This window comes from Scyliorhinus torazame, chromosome 7 (assembly GCF_047496885.1).
Source record: "Scyliorhinus torazame isolate Kashiwa2021f chromosome 7, sScyTor2.1, whole genome shotgun sequence".
Lineage (NCBI taxonomy): Eukaryota > Metazoa > Chordata > Chondrichthyes > Carcharhiniformes > Scyliorhinidae > Scyliorhinus > Scyliorhinus torazame.
The window spans coordinates 95,153,091-95,176,782 of record NC_092713.1 but is presented as its reverse complement, the minus strand read 5'-3'; the positions used below and the strand labels follow the sequence as shown (position 1 = coordinate 95,176,782).

General features: G+C 48.1%; 1 protein-coding gene across 2 annotated transcripts in view; it reads right to left on the bottom strand.

Moving 5' to 3' along the window:
- Nucleotides 1-23,692, bottom strand: part of dnai4 (dynein axonemal intermediate chain 4) — a 401,481-nt gene that overhangs the window by 330,736 nt on the left and 47,053 nt on the right. For both annotated transcript variants that reach the window (XM_072511088.1, XM_072511087.1), the window contains exons 2-3: nucleotides 20,357-20,540; nucleotides 6,454-6,635 (exon numbers count right to left, since the gene is read on the bottom strand). In XM_072511088.1, the coding sequence (XP_072367189.1) occupies nucleotides 6,454-6,635; nucleotides 20,357-20,540 (366 nt within the window). The remainder of the gene's footprint in view (nucleotides 1-6,453; nucleotides 6,636-20,356; nucleotides 20,541-23,692) is intronic.

The following is a 23,692-nucleotide window of genomic DNA, read 5'->3' as shown; positions in this document are numbered from 1 at the left end:
TGTTTAGATTTAAAAAACAATATAAATACCATTACACTACTGGATATATTCCATTGGCCCAACTAGTGGGAGAGATATAGAAGAACAAATTTCCAAGAAAATTACAGAGACCGAGGTTCAGGATCAACAAGCCCTGCAACTCTTGGAGTCTGCGCTCCACACTCTCCCAGGAAATGGCGATATCCACAACCCACTGGCAGGTTAAGTTGGCCTCCGTAAGGACTTTCCTTTGGGTATTGGCCTCTCAGAGCCCACAGACAAAACAACCCCGTCAGGATTCGGACAACCGGAACGCACGGTAGGGTAGAAATGAACAATAGTTTATCACGGTATACACAAATAGCTAAACTACAACGCTTCTACCTGAAGGACCACCCTTATACTGAGTAGTTCCCCCTTGTTAAGGCAAAACTCCACCTTAATTTCCGGTTCATACTCAGCTGTGTAAGGGGGAAATCGTATGGAGCACAGTCCTTGACCCCATAAGGGGTCATAACACAGTACCATTTCAATAAATCTTTTGCAGTAGTTATTGACATCAGAAGTTATGAAATTCCATAGGCAGATGTCTGGGCATGTCTTAATTATATTCCATATTGGAACCTTCCAAAAACCTGGTCACTTGTAATACCAGACATCAGGTGACTTGTGGAATCATCTTAAGCCAGTGTCCATCCTTGCTTTTAAAAGTCCTTTTCAAACGGTTCAATATATGTTTGTGCAGCTGATGTAATTAAAGATTATTATTAATATCACATGTACACAGATAACCTCATCGTGACAGTAGCTTTGCTGTTCCAGTCAACTCTGTACTCCAGGTCGTACCTCCTTCTCGTGCATGGCGATCGTCCCTCCGATGTGGCCTCTTGATACCCAGGGTCACCTCATTGTTGTGCACGTTGCCAGGGTGCTACTTCAATGGCCTTTGTGAGATGGCACAGGACCCCTCCTGATGCCCAGTAAATGTCAGAAAACATTTACCTTGAGGTGACAATGATCTTACCCCTACCTCTTCCCTCTACCTTGATAAACCACTGCAATTGCTCAGTCCATGCACTGAATCCTTTCAGCCAGTTCCCCTCATCTTCAACAAAATTTCCCTACCTCCATTTCCATTCATACCTTGTCTCAATGGGCATATACAATGAGGGTTCCGTAATCCCAGCCACCTCTCACAAAGTTCCATTGAGACTGAAGGTCTTAATAAGCTCAATTGACTTCAAAATAAGCATGGATCTGTTCCAAGATTTGTTTCAGAATAGTGGTGAGATTTGATCCTGGAACCCCAAAGCATTGCTCTAGGTTTGTGGTTTACCAGTTCAGTGACATAGACCTTGAGGCCACAGGACCAAGCCCTTTCCAGCACTGCTGATTTGAAACAGGAAGATCTGCCCCATGTTGTCAATCAGCAAATAAAATTGATTTGATGTCAGTGGGGCAGTTTTGGAGCTCAACACCCTAGCTGACACTCTCTAAACTTTGCACTGCTTCACAAGTTTCCCCACCAATTTTATTTAAAAGGTTAATCAATTAGTACTGGGAAGGCTATTGAACCACTTGCTGGTTAATTGCTGGCTGATTTCTCCTGGCTGGTGTTAAAGTTCTACAACTGTGCTTTGTTTCGAGTTGCAGAAGTTGTTTCAAGTTGTGTGGCAGGTGCTGAAGGACTTTTTGTTGAATTTCAGACTTCTGGGGTAGCACGGTGGCGCAGTGGTTAGCACTGCTGCCTCACGGCACCGAGGTCCCAGGTTCGATCCCAGCTCTGTGTCACTGTCCGTGTGGAGTTTGCACATTCTCCCCGTGTTTGCGTGGGTTTCGCCCCCACAACCCAAAGATGTCCAGGGTAAGTGGATTGATCACGCTAAATTGCCCCTTAATTGGAAAAAATGAATTCGGTACTCTAAATTATTTTCGGGAAAAAAAAGAATTTGAGACTTCTGGAAAAACCAGTTGTTCCCAGATACAGTACGCAGGCATTCCCCTTGGAATACAGTACAACTGGGAGCATGAACAGGGGCTATACGGAGAAGGATGAGCTGCTAGCAGAAAGAGAAGGGGGAGGAGGGTTCTCAGCAGGAAGCCCTATCTACGAAATATGTTCAGAGAGCAATTTCCCTGCATCAACCTCCAAGAGGAACAGTGTATGAAATTTTAACTCATTGGTAAGGATGCATTCACTGAAACCTGCCATCTGCTGCAGCCAGTGCTGCAACCAGGGCAAAGACCACTTTGTCAGCGGCTATGAAGGTGACCATGGCAATGAACACTTAGGTGTTTGGTTCCTTTCAGACTAGAGCTAGAGATAGTTGAAACATCTTGTAGTGTGCTGTCCATTGTTGTGTGAGAACGGTCACTTTAGACTGTCTATTCAAAGGCAGCAAAATACTATCATTCCTGGTTGCCAGGGATAAAGAAGGCAGGGCAGGTACATGGCTTTGCAAGAACTGCAGGTTTCCCCAAGGTGCAAGCTGTAATTGACTGAAAGTACTTTACTTTGTGGACTCTGCACATCATCTGTGCCCTCTACTGGAACTAAAAGGGATTGTACTCTTTTAACATCCAGCTTGTGTGCAGGCAGTGAGTCAAGCAGGTCAACGACAGCATTTATATGCCTTCATTTTACATCAGTCCACTGTACCTGCTGCATTTCAGCCACCATAGCAAACTAAAGGGAGGTTAATGTGCAATATAGCTAATAACTCCAGTGCAACATACAAACATAAGTAGCATATGATGAGAGCAATGCTGTCATGTAAAATGTAGCTGGACAGCCCATTGGCATTTATCCTGGAATACGCTGGAGGAATCCTGCCGCACTGAGTACAGCAGATGCCAAGATTCGTAGTAGTCGGCTGTGTAAGATTGTCATCATTAGGGGACAGCCCTTGTCACTACCGATACGGCGAGCAGCAAAAACATGAGGAAGTGAGGAGGAAGAAGAGGAAGTGAATCAACTGTGTGAAAGGAGGCAAACTGAAGAGCCCCATTTCTATTTTTTACCCAAAACATATACTTTATTCACAACATTTGTAAAAGTCCATTCTATAACAATTCAAATTGGACATTAAAGAAAGGGCAATACAGTTCAATTTCTTTTTGGGGCATTCTGAGGTGCCTCAATACATTTGAAATTACAGGTTATAATTACAGTAGACATTTCAAGTCATACAACCAAAGGGGTTTTAAATGGCTCCAACCACTCGGGTAGCCAGACTTGATGTAGAAGAGGACAAAAGATTTGTCAGTCATGTTTCTAATGAATATAGCTTCTCTTACAGCACTTTACTTTGGCTCCCGAGGCTCCCGTTTGAACTGGTCACAGATGCTCATCAGTCTACAAAGCAACAGTGGATCAGAACAGAAGATGAACACCCTCTTTCTACCTAAGCTGTCTGTGAACACATTGTTTGTTTATAAACTGTTCATCTCCAACATCTACTTCTCATAAAAGGTAATTGACATGAAATGTTAACTCTCTCTAAAGACGTTGCCAGACTACTGAGTGTTTTCCAGTATCTGCTGATTTTCATTTCCATCTTGAGGTCTTTTGGAGTATGCATGGCAATTTAGTACAAAATTACAAGCAGTTCTGTACTATCCAGTCATGGGCATTAGTAACAATGGTAACTCAAGAATTCTGCTTCAGATACCACAAAGTAGGCTTCGTAGTTTAGTGTATATTAACAGCAAGTCTTTATTAATAACTCAAAACTGCATACGTATGTACAGTAGATGGTACAGATATAAAGCTGATTCCATCTAGGTCTACACACATCTCTGTCCATCTCTGGGCTGACCCTGGCACTGGGTTAGTCATGTGCCTTCTTACATTACTGTGTGGTGGTACTGTATTCAGTTCCACATTAACCCTGAATGTAACAGTCAATAGCTTTTAATTGAAACTTTTAAAACGTGTGGGGTTTTGCCCCAGTTACAATTGGATGCAGAACAATGTTTTAAAAGTGGTATCAGCACTAAGTGTAACTCTGAGGCACTAATTTGGCTAAGTGATAGTTTGAGATGAATGGAAATGAAGATCAGAAGAGATTGTAAGTATCCTCTGTGTTCCTTCTTGTCTATTCCCCATCTATTTCCCTGTTTTTGGCTTTCTTTTATTTTTGCCGTTACAATTTTGATCCATGGATGATTTATGGACATATGTCTTCAAGACAGCAGAAGAAAGTGATGGCCTACATCTTTAATTCAAACAGCGGGATCCAAATGGCTGTACTCTGTCTGGTAACACGTGGTGATTGGACCTAATCCCAATGAAATGGTTCAGAGATCGAAGGAGCTTTCAGTTTCATTTTGGCAGCTTTGAGGGAAGACCCACTCTCTTTCCACTCAGTTTTCCTCCAGAAAAATTGTTTTTGACCTGGCAGAAAGCCTGAATAAAATCGGTTTACAGGAGACCCATTATAGACTGTGCAGGAAAGGTTCAGAAACTGATAATACTCTCCAGAAATATCCAGCTAATTCTCATAAAAGGCCAGAGTGAGAACCAACTCTCTTTGCAGAAAAGGCTGGTGTGAACTGACAAATTCTTCCTCCAGAATAGGCAGAGGCCTGTAAGGAAAGTTTGATGTGAAGCATGAGGCCTCTACAAGAGTAGCTGTGAGTAATACTATTAAACTGCATGGAAGATCATTACAAGCTGTAAACCAGAGACTTTAATCCACAAGCATACTGTGAAGAAAGCATGCTGCAAACCAATATTTGAAGCAAAGACTCTTATCTTTTGTCCTTCACCCTTATTATTTTCAACCCTTTCCCCCTCTCTGTGTTTTTCTGCCTTGTGTGTGTGGGTAGAGTGAGGGACAGTTAAAGGGGGTAGTAGGTTAGCTTGTTGTTATTCAGTTGCATTTACTGCATATTTAAACATTATACTTACTATAAATAAATAGCAATTGTGTTTCAACTTACAAACCTGGGCTGGGATTCTCCGACCCTATGCCGGGTCGGAGAACCTCCGGGGGAGGCCCGGATCCCGCCCCAATGCCGGCTGCCCTATTCTCCGGCGCTGTTTTTCAGGGGTCGGCGGGATTCCCGCCACGTCGGTCGGGGGCCGTTGATAGCGGGGCCCCCCTGGCGATTCTCCGGGCCCCGATGGGCCGGGTGGCTGTAAAACTTTGCCCAGTCCCGCCGGCGTGAATTACTCACCTCACACACGACGGGACCTGGCAGGTAAGTGTGCGGGAGCGGTCCTGGGGTGGGTGACGGGGGGATCCGACCCTGGGGGTGCCCCCACAGTGGCCTGGCCCGTGACAGGGACTACCAATCCTGCGGGCGGGCTGGTTCCATGGGGGCCTTCTTTCCTCCGTTGTGGGCCCCTGTAGGGCTCCGCCATATTGCCTGGGGGCTGGGGCGGAGAAGTGAACCCGCGCGCTTGCGCGGAAGTACGCCGGCTGGTCCGCACATGCGCAAGATCACGCCGGCCGTTCCGCGCATGCGCGAACTCGCGCCGGCCCATCGGCGCCGGCTGGAGCTGCGGGGACCACTCCGGCATCAGCCTAGCCCCCGAAAAAGGTGAGAATTCCTCACTTCGGGGGCTATTGACGCCGGAGTGGTTGGCACCGGTTTTCCCGCCGGCGTGGGGACATAGCCCCATTATTGCAGAATCCCGCCCCTGGTATCTGTAAGTATTGGGCAGCCAAGAGCCAATTTCGCTGGAGCAGAGAAGACTGAGGGGAGACCTGAGGTGTACGAGATTATGAGGGGCATGGACAAGATGGATAGGGAACAGCTGTTCTCTTTAGTTGAAGGGTTGATTATAAGGGGACACAAGTTCAAGGTGAGGGGCGGGAGGTTCAGGGGGGATTTGAGGGAAAACTTTTTTACCCAGAGGGTGGTGACGGTCTGGAACGCACTGCCTGGGAGGGTGGTAGAGGTGGGTTGCCTCACATCCATTATAAACCTCGGTCAGCACTTGGCACGTCTTAACATTCGAGGCTATGGCCAAGTGCTGGCAAATGGGATTAGGATTCGCAGATCAGGTGCCTTTTATGTGGCGATGCTGACTCGATGGGCTGAATGGCCTTTCCTGCACTGTATTTTTTCTGTGATTCTGTCATACAACAAGGCAGTTAGGCATAAACATTCTGCTCCAGGAGCTTTGAAAAGTTGCTCAGAGATATATACATAGGTATCACTTTTCATTGCATTTCAGATCATGTTACAATTCAATTTTCCTCTTCATCCCAACCTCATAAGCAAATTCTGTTATTTCAATCACAGGAGTAAGACTCGTGCAGTATGTGCCAAATTACTGGCACTTTCATGCCTATTTGGACAGAGGTGGCCCTAAAAGTGCCTTTATAGCCAAGAGAAAGAAGAGATTTATTTCATGACAGCTCTACCCTCAAAGTTATGTTTCGGAGATCAAAATGTAATCCATCACATAACCAAATTTTAAAATTCAACAGGAGATGCATTAAGGCAAAATGAGAAAGTTACCTGGTAAAAGGTCCGCCAAAACTAGCACTCATAACCGACTGGTACATTGTACCACTGAACATGTATTCAGAAGATAGTAAATCCTGAGAGCTGAAAATTTTATTTTGCCTGCTTTGTGTAAAAGCAGCATCTAAGACAATAAGAGGGTGAGGAGTCACGTCTTTTCCATGTTCATCAAACACCTGGAAATGACAGACACACACCAGTATCATTTACACATGATGAGTAATATATATTTACAAGTCACAACATTTGTAAATCAACAGAAAATTCAATAACATGGAAATCCAGTGTGGGGCTCAATATTATTTCTTGTTAACTTTTTCCAGTTTTCTCTCCTTTCATTAAGTAGCTGATCTGTACAGTTTCCAGCAGCCATCCAAATACTGAAGCCAAATGAGCATTCACGTTGGCATGTTCTACAAACAATGGGGTGAAATACATGGCAGTGGTCTCTGCAGTTTCTGAATCTCCCGCTCCACAGTCTCCTCCCCTTAATCCATGTCTGTCAATTGGGAAGAAGTTCATGGAGCTGCAAATAGAATTGCAGCTGTCACCAGGTGGATCAGAAGCCTCCACTCCCTCCCTATCCTGATCACTGGAAACTGCAGGGTGGCCGCACACCAACAGCCTGCCCACCACAGGGCTCAAAACTGGGTGTAAGGCTTCAGGATCCGAATAAGATCCAAGCAGTATTGTGTCCCCAGCAATAAAGCAAATGACATTAATGGATTCTGAAGACAATGCATGGACAGGTTTCAGTAGCCATCTTGTTTTGGCAGAAGACACCGTATATTCTGACAAATGGAATGGATAGCGCCACCTAGTAATCTGTGAGCTCATTAAAAGGCATGCAAAACACTGGGTCATTTGAAAATGAAAAACATAATGAATGCAAGACATGCAGGGCCTTAAATTAAATAAATAATTCTTCCCTTTATTGGCATGCACACCTGCCATCGCCAAGGCAGCCACATATTTCAGGCCAGAAATTTCTATGTTCTTCCTGCTGCTATATTGAGAACTTACTGACCAGCTGGCATCCAAAAGATATGGTAGTAGGTGCCTACATTTTTAGGCCATCAACTTTACTCCAATATTCACCTCAATATGAGTCTCTGGTTCCCCATGTTGTGTTATGCTGCTTCAGATAACACAGGCTGCTACTTGATGCAGTCTTAACTAAAGGATGCTCCAGACTCTGAAATGAGTTCAACGTGTTTATTGAACTATTAACACAGTTCTAAAATGAGTTCGACTCTCTGCTAATCTAACCGCAGTAACTCAGTCTAACTGTACCAGCTTGCTCTAAACCACGTGCTGGGGTGTGATAATGCTGATCAACCCTGTCTAACTCTCTAGATGTCTGTCTGTGGAAAGAGGCAGGGTGTGAGTACCTCATCCCTTTTATAGTTTTTATGTCATGCCCCCTTGTGGTGTTGCCACCTCTGAGTGTCCTGACTGCCCATTGGTTGTGTCCTATTCTGAGTGTTCATTGGTTGCATGTTTGCATATCATGACATCTCCCCCTTTTTCTTTTTTTTTAGATGTATATACATGTGAATGTGTCTGTCTAATGTGACTGACTGAGAAATACAGAACAGAACAAACAAAACAAATTCTCATAAATCCAGTCTCTGAAGCTTGCGTCTGATCCTCGTCGACCGCCGGAGAGGTGGTGGAGGGGATGACGGTGTCTTTACAGGCGAGTGGGAGGCACGGCTGGTGGCCTCGTGGTTCGAGGTGTCTGGAGGTGGCAATTCGACATGTGGAAATGGAGGGGAAAGTGGTTGTGGGCAAGCAACTTTTCGCAGTGCCCTCCGATTCTTTCGCACAATGGAGCCATCAGCCATGCGTATGACATAGGATCTGGGGCAGACCACCCACCATCCGGTATCTTGATCCTGACCGTGTATGCGGGGGGTAGCACGTCCAGATCGGTGGCAGGTGCGTCATAGCCCTGCTTCTGTCGCGAAGCTGCTGCACCTTCTGCAGCACCGGGAGGTGATCAAGATTGGGCAGGTGTATGGCTGGAAGTGTCGTCTGCAGGTCCCTGTTCATCAGCAGTTGAGCTGGCCACATGCCAGTGGACAAGGGAGTCGCCCGGTACGCAAGTAGTGCAAGATGTATGCCGGAAGCGGAGTCCGAGGCCTTGCAGATGAGCTGCTTAACGATGTGCACCCCTTTTTCGACTTTGCCATTGGACTGCGGATAGTGCAGACTGGAGGTGACATGCCTGAAATTGTTGCTCTTGGCAAACGTGGACCATTCTCGACAGTGGAAGCACGGGCCATTGTCGCTCATGATGGTGTTTGGGATGCTATGCCGTGAGAATGTCTCTTTACACGCTTTGATGACGCCCCGTGAGGTGAGGTCTGGCAGCTTCAGCACCTCAGGATAGTTCAAAAAGTAATCAATGATTAAGATATAGTCACGACGAACGACTTCCGGTGGCGGCAATGAGTGAGCCGCACATTCGGGGACTCTCACTCCGGCGGGATTTGAGGACCTGGTTCCCCGGCTTTGAGGGGCTGTGGAGTGCTGAAAGGATGGCCACGGGGGGAGCGAGCAGAGCTGCATAGAACTGCGGGAGGGCAGAAAGCAGCGCAAACGGGAGAGGAAGGGACAAAGGCAAGGTGCAGGGGAAGCTGACCCAGGAGCAAAGATGGCGGACCTACGGACCTCGGACCCGGCGATCCAGCAGGCGCTGGAAAATATGCTGCAGGTGATAAAGAGCAGTTTTGAGTCGTTGAAGCGGGATAACTTGGACCCACTTCAGAAGGCAGTGGATCAGCTGAACCAGAGACTGGATGCCCAGGACAAAAACGTTAAGGAGCTGGGGGAGGCAGTGGAGGAGCAGGCGGATGCGCAGACGATTGCTGCGCTCGAAGTCGACGGGTTGAAGGAGAGACAGAGAAGACTGCTGGACAGAGTAGAGGAGCTGGAAAATAGAGCCCGTAGACAAAATCTGAGGATCAGCGGCCTCCCGGAGGGGGCGGAGGGAGCTGATGCCACAGCGTTCGTGGAGGACCTGTTGATGCAGCTGATGGGGGCTGAAGCCTGTCCGCGACCGCCGGAGCTGGAGGGGGCACACAGAGTACAGGCGAGACAGGGGGTCCTCCCCGTCCGATGGTGGTTAGGTTCCACAGGTTTGTGGAGAAGGAGCGGGTGCTGCAGTGGGCAAAGAGTGCTAAGAGCAGCACGTGGAATAATAGTGTCCTTCGCATTTACCAGGACCTAAGCCAGGTGGTGGCCAGGCGGCGAGCAGCCTTTAAACAAGTTAAGGAAGTGTTGTTCAAAAAGCACGTGAAGTTTGGTCTGCTCTTCCCGGCCCGTCTTCGGGTTACGCATGAGGGCCAACACCACTACTTCTCCGAGCCCGAAGAAGCGATGGACTTTGTGAGGGATCAGGGGCTGGTCTCGAAAAAAGGAGCCACGGACACAAGCTGGGGTCCGGGAATTACTGTTTGAAGGGACGCCTACTGTGCCTGGACTGCTGGTCGACTGTTTACTGCTTTAAAGGTGCCTTGTGGTGTATTTTTTATGGGCAGTTTTTGCCTGTGGGGGATGTGGGGTGTGGGGTGAGGGTATTCCCCCCCCCCCCACCTCCCCCCCCCCCCCCCCACCCCCCCACCCCCCCCCCCCCCACCCCCCCCCCACCCCCCCCCCCCCCCCCCCCCACCCCCCACCCCCCTCTCTCGTATGGTCTTTTTCCTTTTTTCTGTTGTTTTTTTTTTCTCTCCTTTTTTCTTTCTTCTGTTGTGGTGGGCACCTTTTGTTGGGCTCTCTGAGGGCACTGGAGCCTGTATTGTAACAAAAGGGTGGCCGATCAGCAATGGGGATTAAAGGTGTTGGTTGGGGGCTTTTGTTTCATTTATATCTATGGTTTTTATGTTTGTTTCGGATGGGGGATGTACGGGTACTGGGTTATTGCGGTGATTTATTTTTTTTTAAGTGCTCAGAAAGGGACGTGGGTTAACACTTTTAGGTGTACACAGCTGGAACTGTGTTGTACCTGGAGCAGCCTCGCGGTGCTGTTTGATGTTTACATCTTGTTTGATCTTTCCCATCTTAGTGAGACTGCGCCAGTGGGTCGGAGTGGGGGATGGTGTGCTGGGGAGGGGGAGATGAGGTCGGGGAAACAGTGTGAGTGAGACAAGGGGGCGCCGGAGCGATGAGTCACCAGGCTAGCAGATTGGCTAGTCAAGGGAGTCAGGTGGGGGGGGGGGGGAATTACAGCCAGTGGATGGCAGGGGTGGGGTTATCGGGGGATGTTGCTGGGGGGAGGGGAGATATTTTGCTGACGTGGGGGGGGATCTGAAGTAGGTAATGGAAACGAGGTCGGGGGTGGAGGCGGCAAAAAGGCGAGCCAGGATTGGCACGGCGCATGGGCCGGGGGCGGGCCCAGGAGAGGTTATGGCTGACCGGCGGGGGGGGGGGGGGGGGGGGGGGGGGGTTGTGCCCCCTAACCAGGCTGATCATCTGGAATGTCAGGGGACTAAATGGGCCAGTTAAAAGGGAACGTGTGTTTGCGCATTTGCGGGCTCTAAAGGCGGACGTAATTATGTTGCAGGAGACACATCTGAAAGTGTCTGACCAGACTAGGGCTGGATCAGCCAGATCTTCCACTCGGACTTGGATTCTAAGTCCAGGGGGGGTAGCAATTATGATCAATAAGCGGGTTCAATTTGAGGCATAGTCGCAGACAGCGGGGTTCAGATTCCTTATGGTAAGGGGCAAGCTGGAGGGGAGAAGAGTGGTGCTGGTGAACATATATGCGCCGAACTGGGACGATGTTGACTTTATCAAAAGAGTGCTGGGGAAGATCCCGGACCTAGACTAACGTAAGTTGATAATGGGGGAGGACTTTAATACGGTCCTTGACCCGGGGCTGGACCGGTCATGTCCCAGAACGGGTAGACTCCCAGCAATGGCAAGGGAGCTGAAAGGGTTCATGGAGCAAATGGGGGCTGTGGACCCATGGAGAGCCAGACAGCCGACGGGAAGGGGCTACTCGTTTTAGTCGCATGTTCATAAAGTATATTCTAGGATTGATTTTTTTATCGTGAGCAGGGACTGTGTAGGGGAGATAAAGAATACGGAATACTCGGCAATCACTATCTCGGACCATGCCCCACACTGGGTGGACCTGCAGGTCGGGGGGGCGAATTACCAACGCCAGCAATGGAGGTTAGTCGTAGGACTGTTGTCGGAGGAGGGGATATGTGAGAGACTTCGGAAGTGTATGCAAAATTACTTGCAGGTGAACGATACGGGGGAGGTTTCAGCAGCGAACCTGTGGGAGGCGCTGAAGGCAGTAGTGAGGGGGAGCTGATCTCAATTCGGGCTCACAGGGCGGACAGAGCAGAAATGGGCAGATTGGTTAGGGAAATTCACCGGATAGACGAAGAGCATGCGGGGTCTCCGGGGGAGGACCTACTCAGGGAGAGACAGAGATTGCAGGCGGAATTGGGGGTGCTATCCATGAGTAGGGCCATGGAACAACTTAGGAAGGCGAGGGGAGTGGTATATGAGCATGCGGAGAAGGCCAGCAGATTGCTAGCACAGCAACTCAGGAAGAGGGAGGCGGCCAGGGAAATAAGTAGAGTGGTTGATGGGGAGGGGAGCAGAGTGGAGGACCCGGTAGGACTGAATAAGGTATTTCGGGACTTCTGTAGTAAGCTGTACACTTCAGAACCCCCGGAAGAGCTGGAGGAGGTGAAAAGGTTCCTGGATGGACTAACCTTCCCAAAAGTAGGCAGGGGACTAGTGGACGGGCTGGGTCCCCGATTAGAGCGGAGGAGGTATTGGGGGGGCTAAAGGCCATGCAGTCGGGGAAAGCCCCGGGACCGGATGGATACCCAGTAGAGTTTTACAAGAAGTTCTCGGAGATAGTGGGACCGGTCCTGACAAGGGTTTTTAATGAGGCAAGGGACAGAGGGACCCTGCCAACGACGATGTCGCAAGCCACCATTTTGCTGATACTGAAGCGGGACAAGGACCCGGAATCCTGCAGGTCATACAGGCCAATCTCCCTGATCAATGTGGATGCCAAGCTCCTGGCCAAGGTCCTGGCGATTAGAATTGAGGACTGCGTACCGGAGGTGATTGGGGACGATCAGACAGGGTTTGTGAAAGGCAGGCAGCTGACAGGTAGTGGTGGCAATGGACGCTGAGAAGGCCTTCGACCGGGTGGAGTGGGGCTATTTGTGGGAGGTGCTTGGACGGTTTGGGTGCGGGGAGGGACTGGTTAATTGGGTCAGACTATTGTACCAGGCCCCAAAAGCTAGCATTAGGACGAACAGGATAATGTCAGATTATTTCAGATTTCACCGCGGGACCAGACAGGGGTGCCCACTCTCCCCGTTGCTGTTCACGCTGGCCATAGAGCCGTTGGCGATGGCATTAAGAACTGCAAGGGGGTGGAAGGGAATGACTAGGGGAGGGTGGAACATAGGGTCTCTCTCTATGCGGACGACCTGCTCCTGTATGTGTCGGACCCACTGGCCAGGATGGAAAATATACTGGAAACATTGAGGAAGATCGGCCGGTTTTCAGGGTACAAAATAAATATGGCCAAGAGTGAGATGTTTGTGGTGCAGGCAAGGGGCCAGGAGAATAGACTGAAGGAGCTGCCATTTAGGCTGGTGGAGGAAAGTTTCCGGTACTTGGGATACAGGTGGCACGAGACTGGGGCAGGTTGCATAAGTTAAATTTGACTAGGGTGGTGGAACAAATGAAGAGGGTGTTTCGGAGATGGGATGCAGTCCCGCTGTCACTGGCGGGGAGGGTACAGACTGTAAAGATGACAATCCTCCCTAGATTTCTGTTCATCTTCCAGTGCCTTCCAATCTTTATCCCACGGTCCTTCTTCAAAAGGACTGGCAAAATCATCATGAGCTTTGTCTGGGCGGGAAAGTCCCCGCGGGTGAAGAAGGCGATGCTTGAAAGGAGCCGCAGCGAGGGAGGACTGGCATTGCCGAGTCTGATCAACTACTACTGGGCAGCTAACATAGCCATGATAAGGAAGTGGATGGTGGGTACGGGGTCTATCTGGGAGCGAGTGGAGGCGGCTCCGTGCAGGGGCACCAGTTTGGCTGCCCTGGTCACAGCTCCCGTACCGCTGTCGCCGGCCAGGTACTCCACCAGCCCGGTAGTGGGGGCGGCTCTGCGGATATGGGGCCAGTGGAGGAGGCATGTGGGGGGGAGGGGGGGTGCGTCTGTCTGGGTTCCAATATGTGATAACCATCGATTCGCCCCCGGGAACATGGATGGAGGGTTTCGAACATGGCGGCGGACGGGGTTGAGGAAGGTGGGTGATATGCTCCTGGATGGGAGCTTTGCGAGTTTGAGGGGCTTGGAGGAGAAATTTGGGCTGGTAAGGGGAAATGACTTTAGGTACTTACAGATGTGGGACTTTGTACGCAGACAGGTCCCATCCTTCCCACGCCTCCCGCCAATAGGGATTCAGGACAGAATAGTCTCTGGAGGAGAAGGAGGAGAGGGTAGAGTCTCGGATATCTACAAGGTGCTCATGAAGGGGGAAGAGTCCCAGATGGAGGAACTGAAACTCAAATTGGAGGAGAAGCTTGGCGGGGAGATGGAGGATGGCCTGTGGGCGGAAGCCCTGAGTAGGGTAAACTCAACCGCAACATGTGCCAGGCTCGGCCTGATTCAATTTAAGGTCGTTCACCGGACCCACATGACGGTAGCCCGGATGAGCAAATTCTTTGGGGTAGAGGACAAGTGCGCTAGATGCGCGGGAGGACCAGCGAACCATATTCACATGTTTTGGGCATGTCCTAAGCTTAGGAGGTACTGGGAGGGATTTGTGGGGGTCATGTCCCGGGTGCTGAAAACAAGGGCGGTGATGAGTCCAGGGGTGGCAATTTTCGGGGTTTCGGAAGACCTGGGAATCCAGGGGGGAAAAGAGGCAGATGTTCTGGCCTTTGCTTCCCTAATAGTCCGGCGGCGAATACTGCTGGCATGGAGGGACTCAAAACCCCCGAAGACCGAACTATGGCTTTCGGACATGTCAAGTTTTTTGGGTGTGGAAAAAATTAAGTTCGCCTTGAGGGGATCTGTACTGAGGTTCGCCCGAAGGTGGCAACCATTCATTGACATCTTCGCGGGAGAGTGAACGTCAGCAGGGGGGGGGGGGGGGGGGGGGTGCGGTGGTTAGAGTAGAGTAGGAGGGATAAATAGGCAGATAGTGTCTAGGGGAGAGGAGCGGGCATGTGCAGTATGGTTTGATTGAAGTATTGGTTTTATATTGATGTTTGCACATTTCTGTTATCTGTAACTGTTTACAATGCCAAAAAATACCTCAATAAAATTGTTTGTTGAAAAAAAAAAGATATAGTCATGACCATTCGCGTGGAATGCCAACCTTGGACCACGGAGAAGCCTCTAGGTCATGTGGTTGGTCTCATTGCTCTGCGCTGGTTGGAACCTCTGACAGGTTTTGCAGTTCAGGACCATGTCTGTGATGTCCTGGTTGATGCCGGGCCAGTAGACAGCTTGCCGGGCCCTGCGTCTGCGCTTTTCTACGCCCAGGTGTCCCTCATGAATCTGCCGCAGCACCATGCTCTGGAGACGTAGCGGGATGACTATCCAACCCAGGTTGAGCAGGATGCCATCGATCAGCGTCAGGTCGTCCTTGTAGTTGTAGAATTGAGGGCATTGCCCTTTCTGCCAGCCATTGCTGAGGTTGTGGATGGCTCGATGCAACAGGCCGTCTTTGGCCGTCTCTTCTCGGATGAGAACGATCTTTTCATCTGTTGCCGGGAGAGTGCTTGCACACAGTTGTACCTGCAATTCAATGTGCTGGATGATCTCCAGTGGTTCACTGGGTGAGTTGACGGAGCGGGGCAACGCATCGGTGATGATGAGCTCCTTGCCAGGTGTGCACACCAAATTGAAATCATACCTCCGGAGTTTGAGCAGAATTCTCTGCAAACGAGGCGTCATGTCGTTCAGGTCCTTTTGGATGATGTGGACCAGAGGCCTATGATCCGTCTCAACAGTAAATGTTGGCAAGCCGTAGACATAATCATGAAATTTGAGGATGCCGGTGAGAAGACCGAAACACTCCTTCTCAATCTGCGCATATCTGGTCTCAATGGGTGTCATTGCCCGTGACGGGTATGCTACTGGTACCCAGGATGACGTGTTGTCTCTTTGAAGCAACCAATGCCATCCTGACTCGCATCTGTGGATATCTTGGTCTCTCGGTCTGGGTCAAAGAATGTAAGGACGGGTGCAGTGGTGAGCTTGGCTTTCAGCACCAGCCACTCTGTTCGGTGCTCCGCCTTCCACTCAAAGGCAGTTGATTTTTCCACCAGGTTGCGTAGGGCCGTGGTGTGTGTGGCCAAATTCGGGATGAACTTGCCAAGGAAATTGACCATTCCCAGGAAGCGGAACACTGCATTCTTGTCCTCGGGATTGCCTCGAAGGCTCTAATTTTGTCTGTGTCCGGGCGCATACCGTGTTGCGAAATCTGATCGCGCAGGAACTTCAGCGTAGATGTCCCAAAACAACACTTGGACCTGTTTAGCTTGAGGCCATGTTCATGTATGCGTCGGAATACTTTCTTGAGTTGTGACACATGTTCCTCTGGGGTTGTGATATCGTCAACGGAGACACGATCCCTTTCTATTCCCTCCATCGTCTGTTCCATGATGCGATGGAAAATCTCTGATGCAGAGATGATGCCAAATGGCATTTGGTTATAGCAGAATGTGCCAAAAGGCGTGTTGAAGGTGCAGAGCCTTCTGCTGGATTCTTCAAGTTGGATTTGCCAAAATCCTTGGGATGCGTCCAATTTTGTGAAGAAGCACGCGTGTGCCATCTCGCTTGTGACTTCTTCCCTCTTTGGGATGGGGTAATGTTCCTGCATAATGTTTTTGTTTAGATCCTTGGGGTCAATGCAGATGCGTAGGTCCCCCGAAGGTTTCTTTATGCACACCATCAAGCTGACCCAGTCGGTTGGTTCAGTGACCTTGGAGATGATGCCTTTTTGTTGTAGACTTGTGAGCTCAGCCTTCAGGCGCTCTCTCAGTGGAGCAGGGACATGTCGTGGTGCGTGGACCACTGGCTTGGCATCAGGCCGCAGTAGAATCTTGTACTCGTACGGCAGCGTGCCCATCCCGCTAAATACATCTGGGTACTGGGTTAGGATGTCGTCGATGCTGGCCTGAAGATCCAAATGGGACGGCGTCGTGGTGTAGACCCTTTGAATGAGGTTCAGTTGCTTGCAGGCATGTGCACCTAGCAGGGACGCCCTGTCTGGTTTAACAATCTCGAAGCATAAGCTTGCTTGTGTGTGTCGGCTGGACACCTGCAGATGGCAGGAGCCCAGTGCCTTGACATTGTAGTCCAGGAGTTTGCAGGCAGCTGGAAGGATTGTGGGGGGCTTCTTGAAACTCTTGAAGTCCACCTGCAAAATCAGGTTGGCGGAGGCACCTGTGTCCAGTTTGAACTGGATGGGGCAGTGGTTGACCTTCATCACTGCATGCCATTCGTCCTCGGAATCCACAGCCAGGATTGATTGGGCTCGCGATGTGTCCAGTGTGGCGTATTCGCACTTCGTAATAATGCCCACTCGGTAAGTGTTGTCCAGGTATTCAGCATCTGGATCCGTCGCAATGCCTAGATCAGAGTCATGCATTCGGTGTTGCACACTTCTGATGCTCCGCTGTCGGATGTGGGAGAGCTGGCTCCTGACTGGTGGTGCAGATCTGCACAAGGCTGCATAGTGGTTTGGTTTCCCACTGCCTCTTGCAGGGCAGTTTTTTAAAAAATGGGTGGTGCCGCAGTTCGCACACGTAATGACGTCAGCGTCATGACACTCAGTGCATCGTTACGCATGCGCGGTGTGGTTCTCGGACGTCTGCACCTGCGCAATGCGGTTTTCGGCCGCTTCGTGTTCCCGATCGCATTGTGCATGCGTCGGGCCCCGGGAAGGGCGCGCAAAATGGCCGCTTTCGTCAATGTGGAGGCGCTGCATCCGGGAGATGGCCTGAACACACTCCGCCTCGTGGGAGGCTTGTTTTTCACTTCCTGCCATTTTGCACTGTGAATAGCGATTTTTAGAGTGCTCATGCTGAGTACACGTTTCAATCGCGACTGGCAGGGTCATGTGCTTGATTTTCAACAATTGCTCTCACAGAGGATCTGAGTGGACTCCAAAAACGATTTGGTCTCTGATCATGGAGTCAGTGATATCACCAAAGTTGCAGGATTGCGCTAGCAGTCTAAGGTTAGTTAGATAGGAATTGAAGGATTTGTCTTTACCTTGCATCCTCTGCTTGAAGATGTGGCGCTCGAAGATTTTGTTGGTGTCCACCTCACAATGGCTGTCAAATTTGTCCAGGATGGTTTGGTACTTTGTTTTGTCCTGCCCTTCGGAAAAGTGCCTCATCTCTTTCATAGTGTTTATGTCATATCCCCTTGTGGTGATGCCACCTCTGAGTGTCCTGACTGCCCATTGGTTGTGTCCTATTCTGAGTGTTCATTGGTTGCATGTTTGCATATCATGACACCCCATACAATTTAAGTACTGTTAATTATCTAATTGAATTATAAAATAATTTATGGATTCAAAATTATTGTTCACAAAGAATTGAACAACCTAAACATGCTCTTAGATTTTTTTTCTTATTACTGCTTTAAATAATTTCATTTATCTTAAATTTCTGTATTTTCATTACCTATTGCCAACCAGTGGAGACGGCCTAACACTAAATAACCATCATAATGCCTCATAATTTTGAAGACATCCAATTGAGTCACTCCTTAATGTTCTAAGCTTCAGTAAATAGATCTCCAATTTTCTAAGTCTCTTTTCATTAGGACCCTCAACGATCGCAGTATCCAACTGGATCCACACTGAACATTTCCATTCTCTATCATCCTTTCTGAATAAACTTGTTGAGCTAGGAGAGGGCTCGTTCCTTTTACAGTGATTGTTCTAACCTCCCACAATTTTGCTAATCCTAGCCATATACTATATTAGGCAAAAAGAGTGGAAATTGGGAACATAGGAACAAGTATTACAACCCCTGGAGTCCATTAAATTATGACAGATCTGAACTACAACTCAATTTACCTGTCATTTCTTCATATGTCTTGAATGGATGAGATTTAATAATCTGTCTTAAACATTTAAACTGAATGAATAAGATTCTTCAGATCATTATCAATACTGCTTTGAAACCAAAATACGGAAGGACTCAAGTCCTTGAGCGGAAGGTCCACACCAATACTGACTGCATAGTCGGAAAATAGCATGTCGCCCTGCAGTCAGAACTTAGAGCGGTAAGTAGGAAATTAGCAGGCAGGAACTCAAAACTGGTCAACTCTGGATTACTTCCATTTCCACATGCAAGTGCGTATAGAAATAGGAGAATAAAGCAAATGAATATGTGGCTGGAAAGATGTTACAGGAGAGGGGGATTTAGATTTCTGAAACAATGGGACCAGCTCTGGGGGAGATGGGAGGCATACAGGCCAAAGGGTTTGCAGCTAAATAAGCCGTAATCGATTTCTTTGCAGGGCAATTTGTTAGTTCTACAGAGGAGGGTTTAAAATTCGCAGGGGTGTGGCAGCTAAAAGGTAATACCAGATATGTAGAGAAAATTGGGAGAAACCGATGGCACTAGTTAAGGAGTGAAATGATAAATTTTGGTAGAAAGAATGCAGAGACAACAAAAAAGAGGGGTAGATTAGCAGAGACTTGGGTATACATGTGTACATGGCAATGAAAGTTACAGGGCAGGTTGAGACTGTGGTTATTAAATCATGCAGCATTCTAGGTTTTATTAACAGAAAGTACAACAGCAAGGAGATTCTGTTAAACTTATATAGAGCACTGGTTCCCGCAATGGAGTATGGTGCTAAGTTCTGGGTGCCACACTTTAGGAAAGATGTGAAAACATCAGACAGATTGCAGAAAAGATTAATGAAAATGGTTCCAGGGATGAAGGACTTCAGTAATGTAGATAGGTTGGAACTGTTTTTCATGGCAAAAGAAAGGTTGAAAGGAGATTTGACTGAGATATCCAAAATCATGAAGTGTCTGGCCAGGATAAATTGGCAAAAATTATTCCCATTGGTGGAAGGATCAAGAACAAGAGGGCACAGATTTACGGTCATTGATAGAAGTAGCAAAAGACCTGAGGGAATGATTTTTCACACAGCACAGGTGGGATCTGGAATGCACTGCCTGAAAGTGTGGTGGAGGCAGGTGCAATCAAGGCACTTGAGGGAATTGGATTATTATCTGAAAAGGAAGAATGTACAGGACTACGGGGAGAATGGCAGCGAGTAGCACCATGTAAATTGCTCCTTTGTAGAAGCAGTGCAATAATAATAAATCATAATAATAATCTTTATTAGTGTCACAAGTAGACTTACATTAACACTACAATGAAGTTACTGTGAAAATCCCCTAGTCGTCACAATCCAGCGCCTGTTCGGGTACACGGAGGGAGAATTCAGAATGTCCAATTCAACTCACAAGCATGTCTTTCGGGACTTGTGAGGAAACCGGAGCGTCCTGAGGAAATCCACGCAGACACGTTGAGAACGTGCTGTCTCCGCACAAACAGTGATCCAAGCCGGGAATCGAACCTGGGACCCTAGCGCTGTGAAGCAACAGTGTTAACCACTGTGCTACCGTGCCACCCATAGACACAATGGGCCGAATGGCATCCTTCTGAGTTGTAACCATTGTGTGCTTCTGAGTGTTTTTCACGCTCCAATGATGGTGGTGTGGGGAGGAGAGAAAGAAAATTCCAAGTATCCATTTGGAGCCTCCAACTCTGGCATAACTAAGATTGGCAAAGTGTCTATTCAGAGAGTTTTGGGCACAATTCGAGATGTTAATTACATAAAACAGTACCTGTATAGAGTGTCTTCCTCCTCCACTGTAGCTTTTATCCAAAGTTTTCTCTCCTTGCAAATTTAATCTTTGGCGACTAGTTGACCCTAGAAAACTCATAGAGCTTTTGTAGCTGTGTCTACTGAAGTTGCCGATGCTGGCATGACTAGGAAATTTCTTTATGCTTCCTCCCATTTTGGATGACCTACAATTTAAAATCAACAGAAGTTATTCAAGATTCAAACATATTGCATTGTTTTGATACCAGCACATACGATATGAAAAATCACTGTGAAAATACCCTAGTCGCCACACTACGGCTGGCGCCTGTTCGGGTACATTGCATGGGCAGCACGGTAGCATTGTGGATAGCACAATTGCTTCACAGCTCCAGGGTCCCAGGTTCGATTCCGGCGTAGGTCACTGTCTGTGCGAAGTCTGCACATCCATAAGACCATAAGACATAGGAGCGGAAGTAAGGCCATTCGGCCCATCGAGTCCACTCCACCATTCAATCATGGCTGATTTCAACTCCATTTACCCGCTCTTTCTCCATAGCCCTTAATTCCTCGAGAAATCAAGAATTTATCAACTTCTGTCTTAAAGGCACTCAACGTCCCGGCCTCCACAGCCCTCTGTGGCAATGAATTCCACAGACCCACCACTCTCTGGCTGAAGAAATTTCTCCTCATCTCTGTTCTAAAGTGACTCCCTTTTATTCTAAGGCTGTGCCCCCGGGTCCTAGTCTCCCCTGCTAATGGAAACAACTTCCCTACATCCACCCTATCTAAGCCATTCATTATCTTGTAAGTTTCTATTAGATCTCCCCTCAACCTCCTAAACTCCAATGAATATAATCCCAGGATCTTCGACGTTCATCGTATGTTAGGCCTACCATTCCTGGGATCATCCGTGTGAATCTCCGCTGGACCCGCTCCAGTGCCAGTATGTCCTTCCTGAGGTGTGGGGCCCAAAATTGCTCACAGTATTCTAAATGGGGCCTAACTAATGCTTTATAAAGCTTCAGAAGTACATCCCTGCTTTTATATTCCAAGCCTCTTGAGATGAATGACAACATTGCATTTGCTTCTTAATTACGGACTCAACCTGCAAGTTTACCTTTAGAGAATCCTGGACTAGGACTCCCAAGTCCCTTTGCACTTCAGCATGATGAATTTTGTCACTGTTTAGAAAATAGTCCATGCCTCTATTCTTTTTTCCAAAGTGCAAGACTTCGCACTTGCCCACGTTGAATTTCATCAGCCATTTCTTGGACCACTCTCCTAAACTGTCTAAATCTTTCTGCAGCCTCCCCACCTCCTCCATACTACCTGCCCCTCCACCTATCTTTGTATCATCGGCAAACTTAGCCAGAATGCCCCCAGTCCCGTCATCTAGATCATTAATATATAAAGAGAACAGCTGTGGCCCCAACACTGAACCCTGCGGGACACCACTCGTCACCGGTTGCCATACCGAAAAAGAACCTTTTATCCCAACTCTCTGCCTTCTGCCTGACAGCAAATCGTCAACCCATGTTAGTACCTTGCCTCGAATACCATGGGCCCTTATTTTACTCAGCAGTCTCCCGTGAGGCACCTTATCAAAGGCCTTTTGGAGGTCAAGATAGATAACATCCATTGGCTCTCCTTGGTCTAACCTATTTGTTATCTCTTCAAAGAACTCTAACAGGTTTGTCAGGCACGACCTCCCCTTACTAAATCCATGCTGACTTGTCCTAATCCGACCCTGCACTTCCAAGAATTTAGAAATCTCATCCTTAACAATGGATTCTAGAATCTTGCCAACAACCGAGGTTAGGCTAATTGGCCTATAATTTTCCATCTTTTTCCTTGTTCCCTTCTTGAACAGGGGGGGTTACAACAGCGATTTTCCAATCCTCTGGGACTTTCCCTGACTCCAGTGACTTTTGAAAGATCATAACTAACGCCTCCACTATTTCTTCAGCTATCTCCTTTAGAACTCTAGTATGTAGCCCATCTGGGCCCGGAGATTTATCAATTTTTAGACCTCTTCGTTTCTCTAGCACTTTCTCCTTTGTGATGGCTACCATATTCAACTCTGCCCCCTGACTCTCCTGAATTGTTGGGATATTACTCATGTCTTCTACTGTGAAGACTGACACAAAGTACTTATTCAGTTCCTCAGCTATTTCCTTGTCTCCCATCACAAAATTACCAGCGTCATTTTGGAGCGGCCCAATGTCAACTTTTGCCTCACGTTTGTTTTTAATGTATTTAAAGAAACTTTTACTATCATTCCTAATGTTATTGGCTAGCCTACCTTCAAATTTGATCCTCTCTCCTTATTTCTCTCTTTGTTATCCTCTGTTTGTTTTTGTAGCCTTCCCAATCTTCTGACTTCCCACTACTCTTTGCCACATTATAGGCTTTCTCTTTTGCTTTGATGCATTCCCTAACTTCCTTTGTCAGCCATGGCTGCCTAATCCCCCCTCTGATAACATTTCTTTTCTTTGGGATGAACCTCTGTACTGTGTCTTCAATTATTCCCAGAAGCTCCTGCCATTGCTGTTCTACTGTCTTTCCCACTAGGCTCTGCTCCCAGTCGATTTTCGTCAGTTCCTCCCTCACGCCCCTGTAGTTACCTTTATTTAACTGTAACACCTTTACATCTGATTCTACCTTCTTTCTTTCAAATTGGAGATTGAATTCTACCATATTATGATCACTGCCTCCTAAGTGTTCCCTTACTTTAAGATCTTTAATCAAGTCTGGCTCATTACATAACACTAAGTCCAGAATGGCCTGTTCCCTCGTGGGCTCCATCACAAGCTGTTCCAAAAAGCCCTCCTGTCAACATTCAATGAATTCCCTTTCCTTGGGTCCACTGGCAGCATTATTTACCCAGTCCACCTGCATATTGAAGTCCCCCATGATCACTGTGACCTTGCCTTTCTGACATGCACTTTCTATTTCGTGGTGCATTTTGTGCCCCCGGTCCTGACCACTGTTAGGAGGCCTGTACATAACTCCCATTATGGTTTGTTTGCCTTTGTGGTTCCTCAACTCTACCCACACAGACTCCACATCATCTGACCCTATGTCGTTTAGTGCTATTGATTTAATTTCATTCCTAATTAACAAGGCAACCCCGCCCCCTCTACCCACCTCTCTGTCTTTTCGATAGGTTGTGAATCCCTGGATGTTTAAATGCCAGTCCTGAACCCCCTGCAACCATGTCTCTGTGATGCGTACCACATCATACCTGCCAATCACAATCTGGGCCACAAACTCATCTACCTTGTTCCGTACACTGCGCGCATTTAAATATAGCACCTTTAATTCTCAATTGACCGTCCCTTTTTGTTTTGTTAGT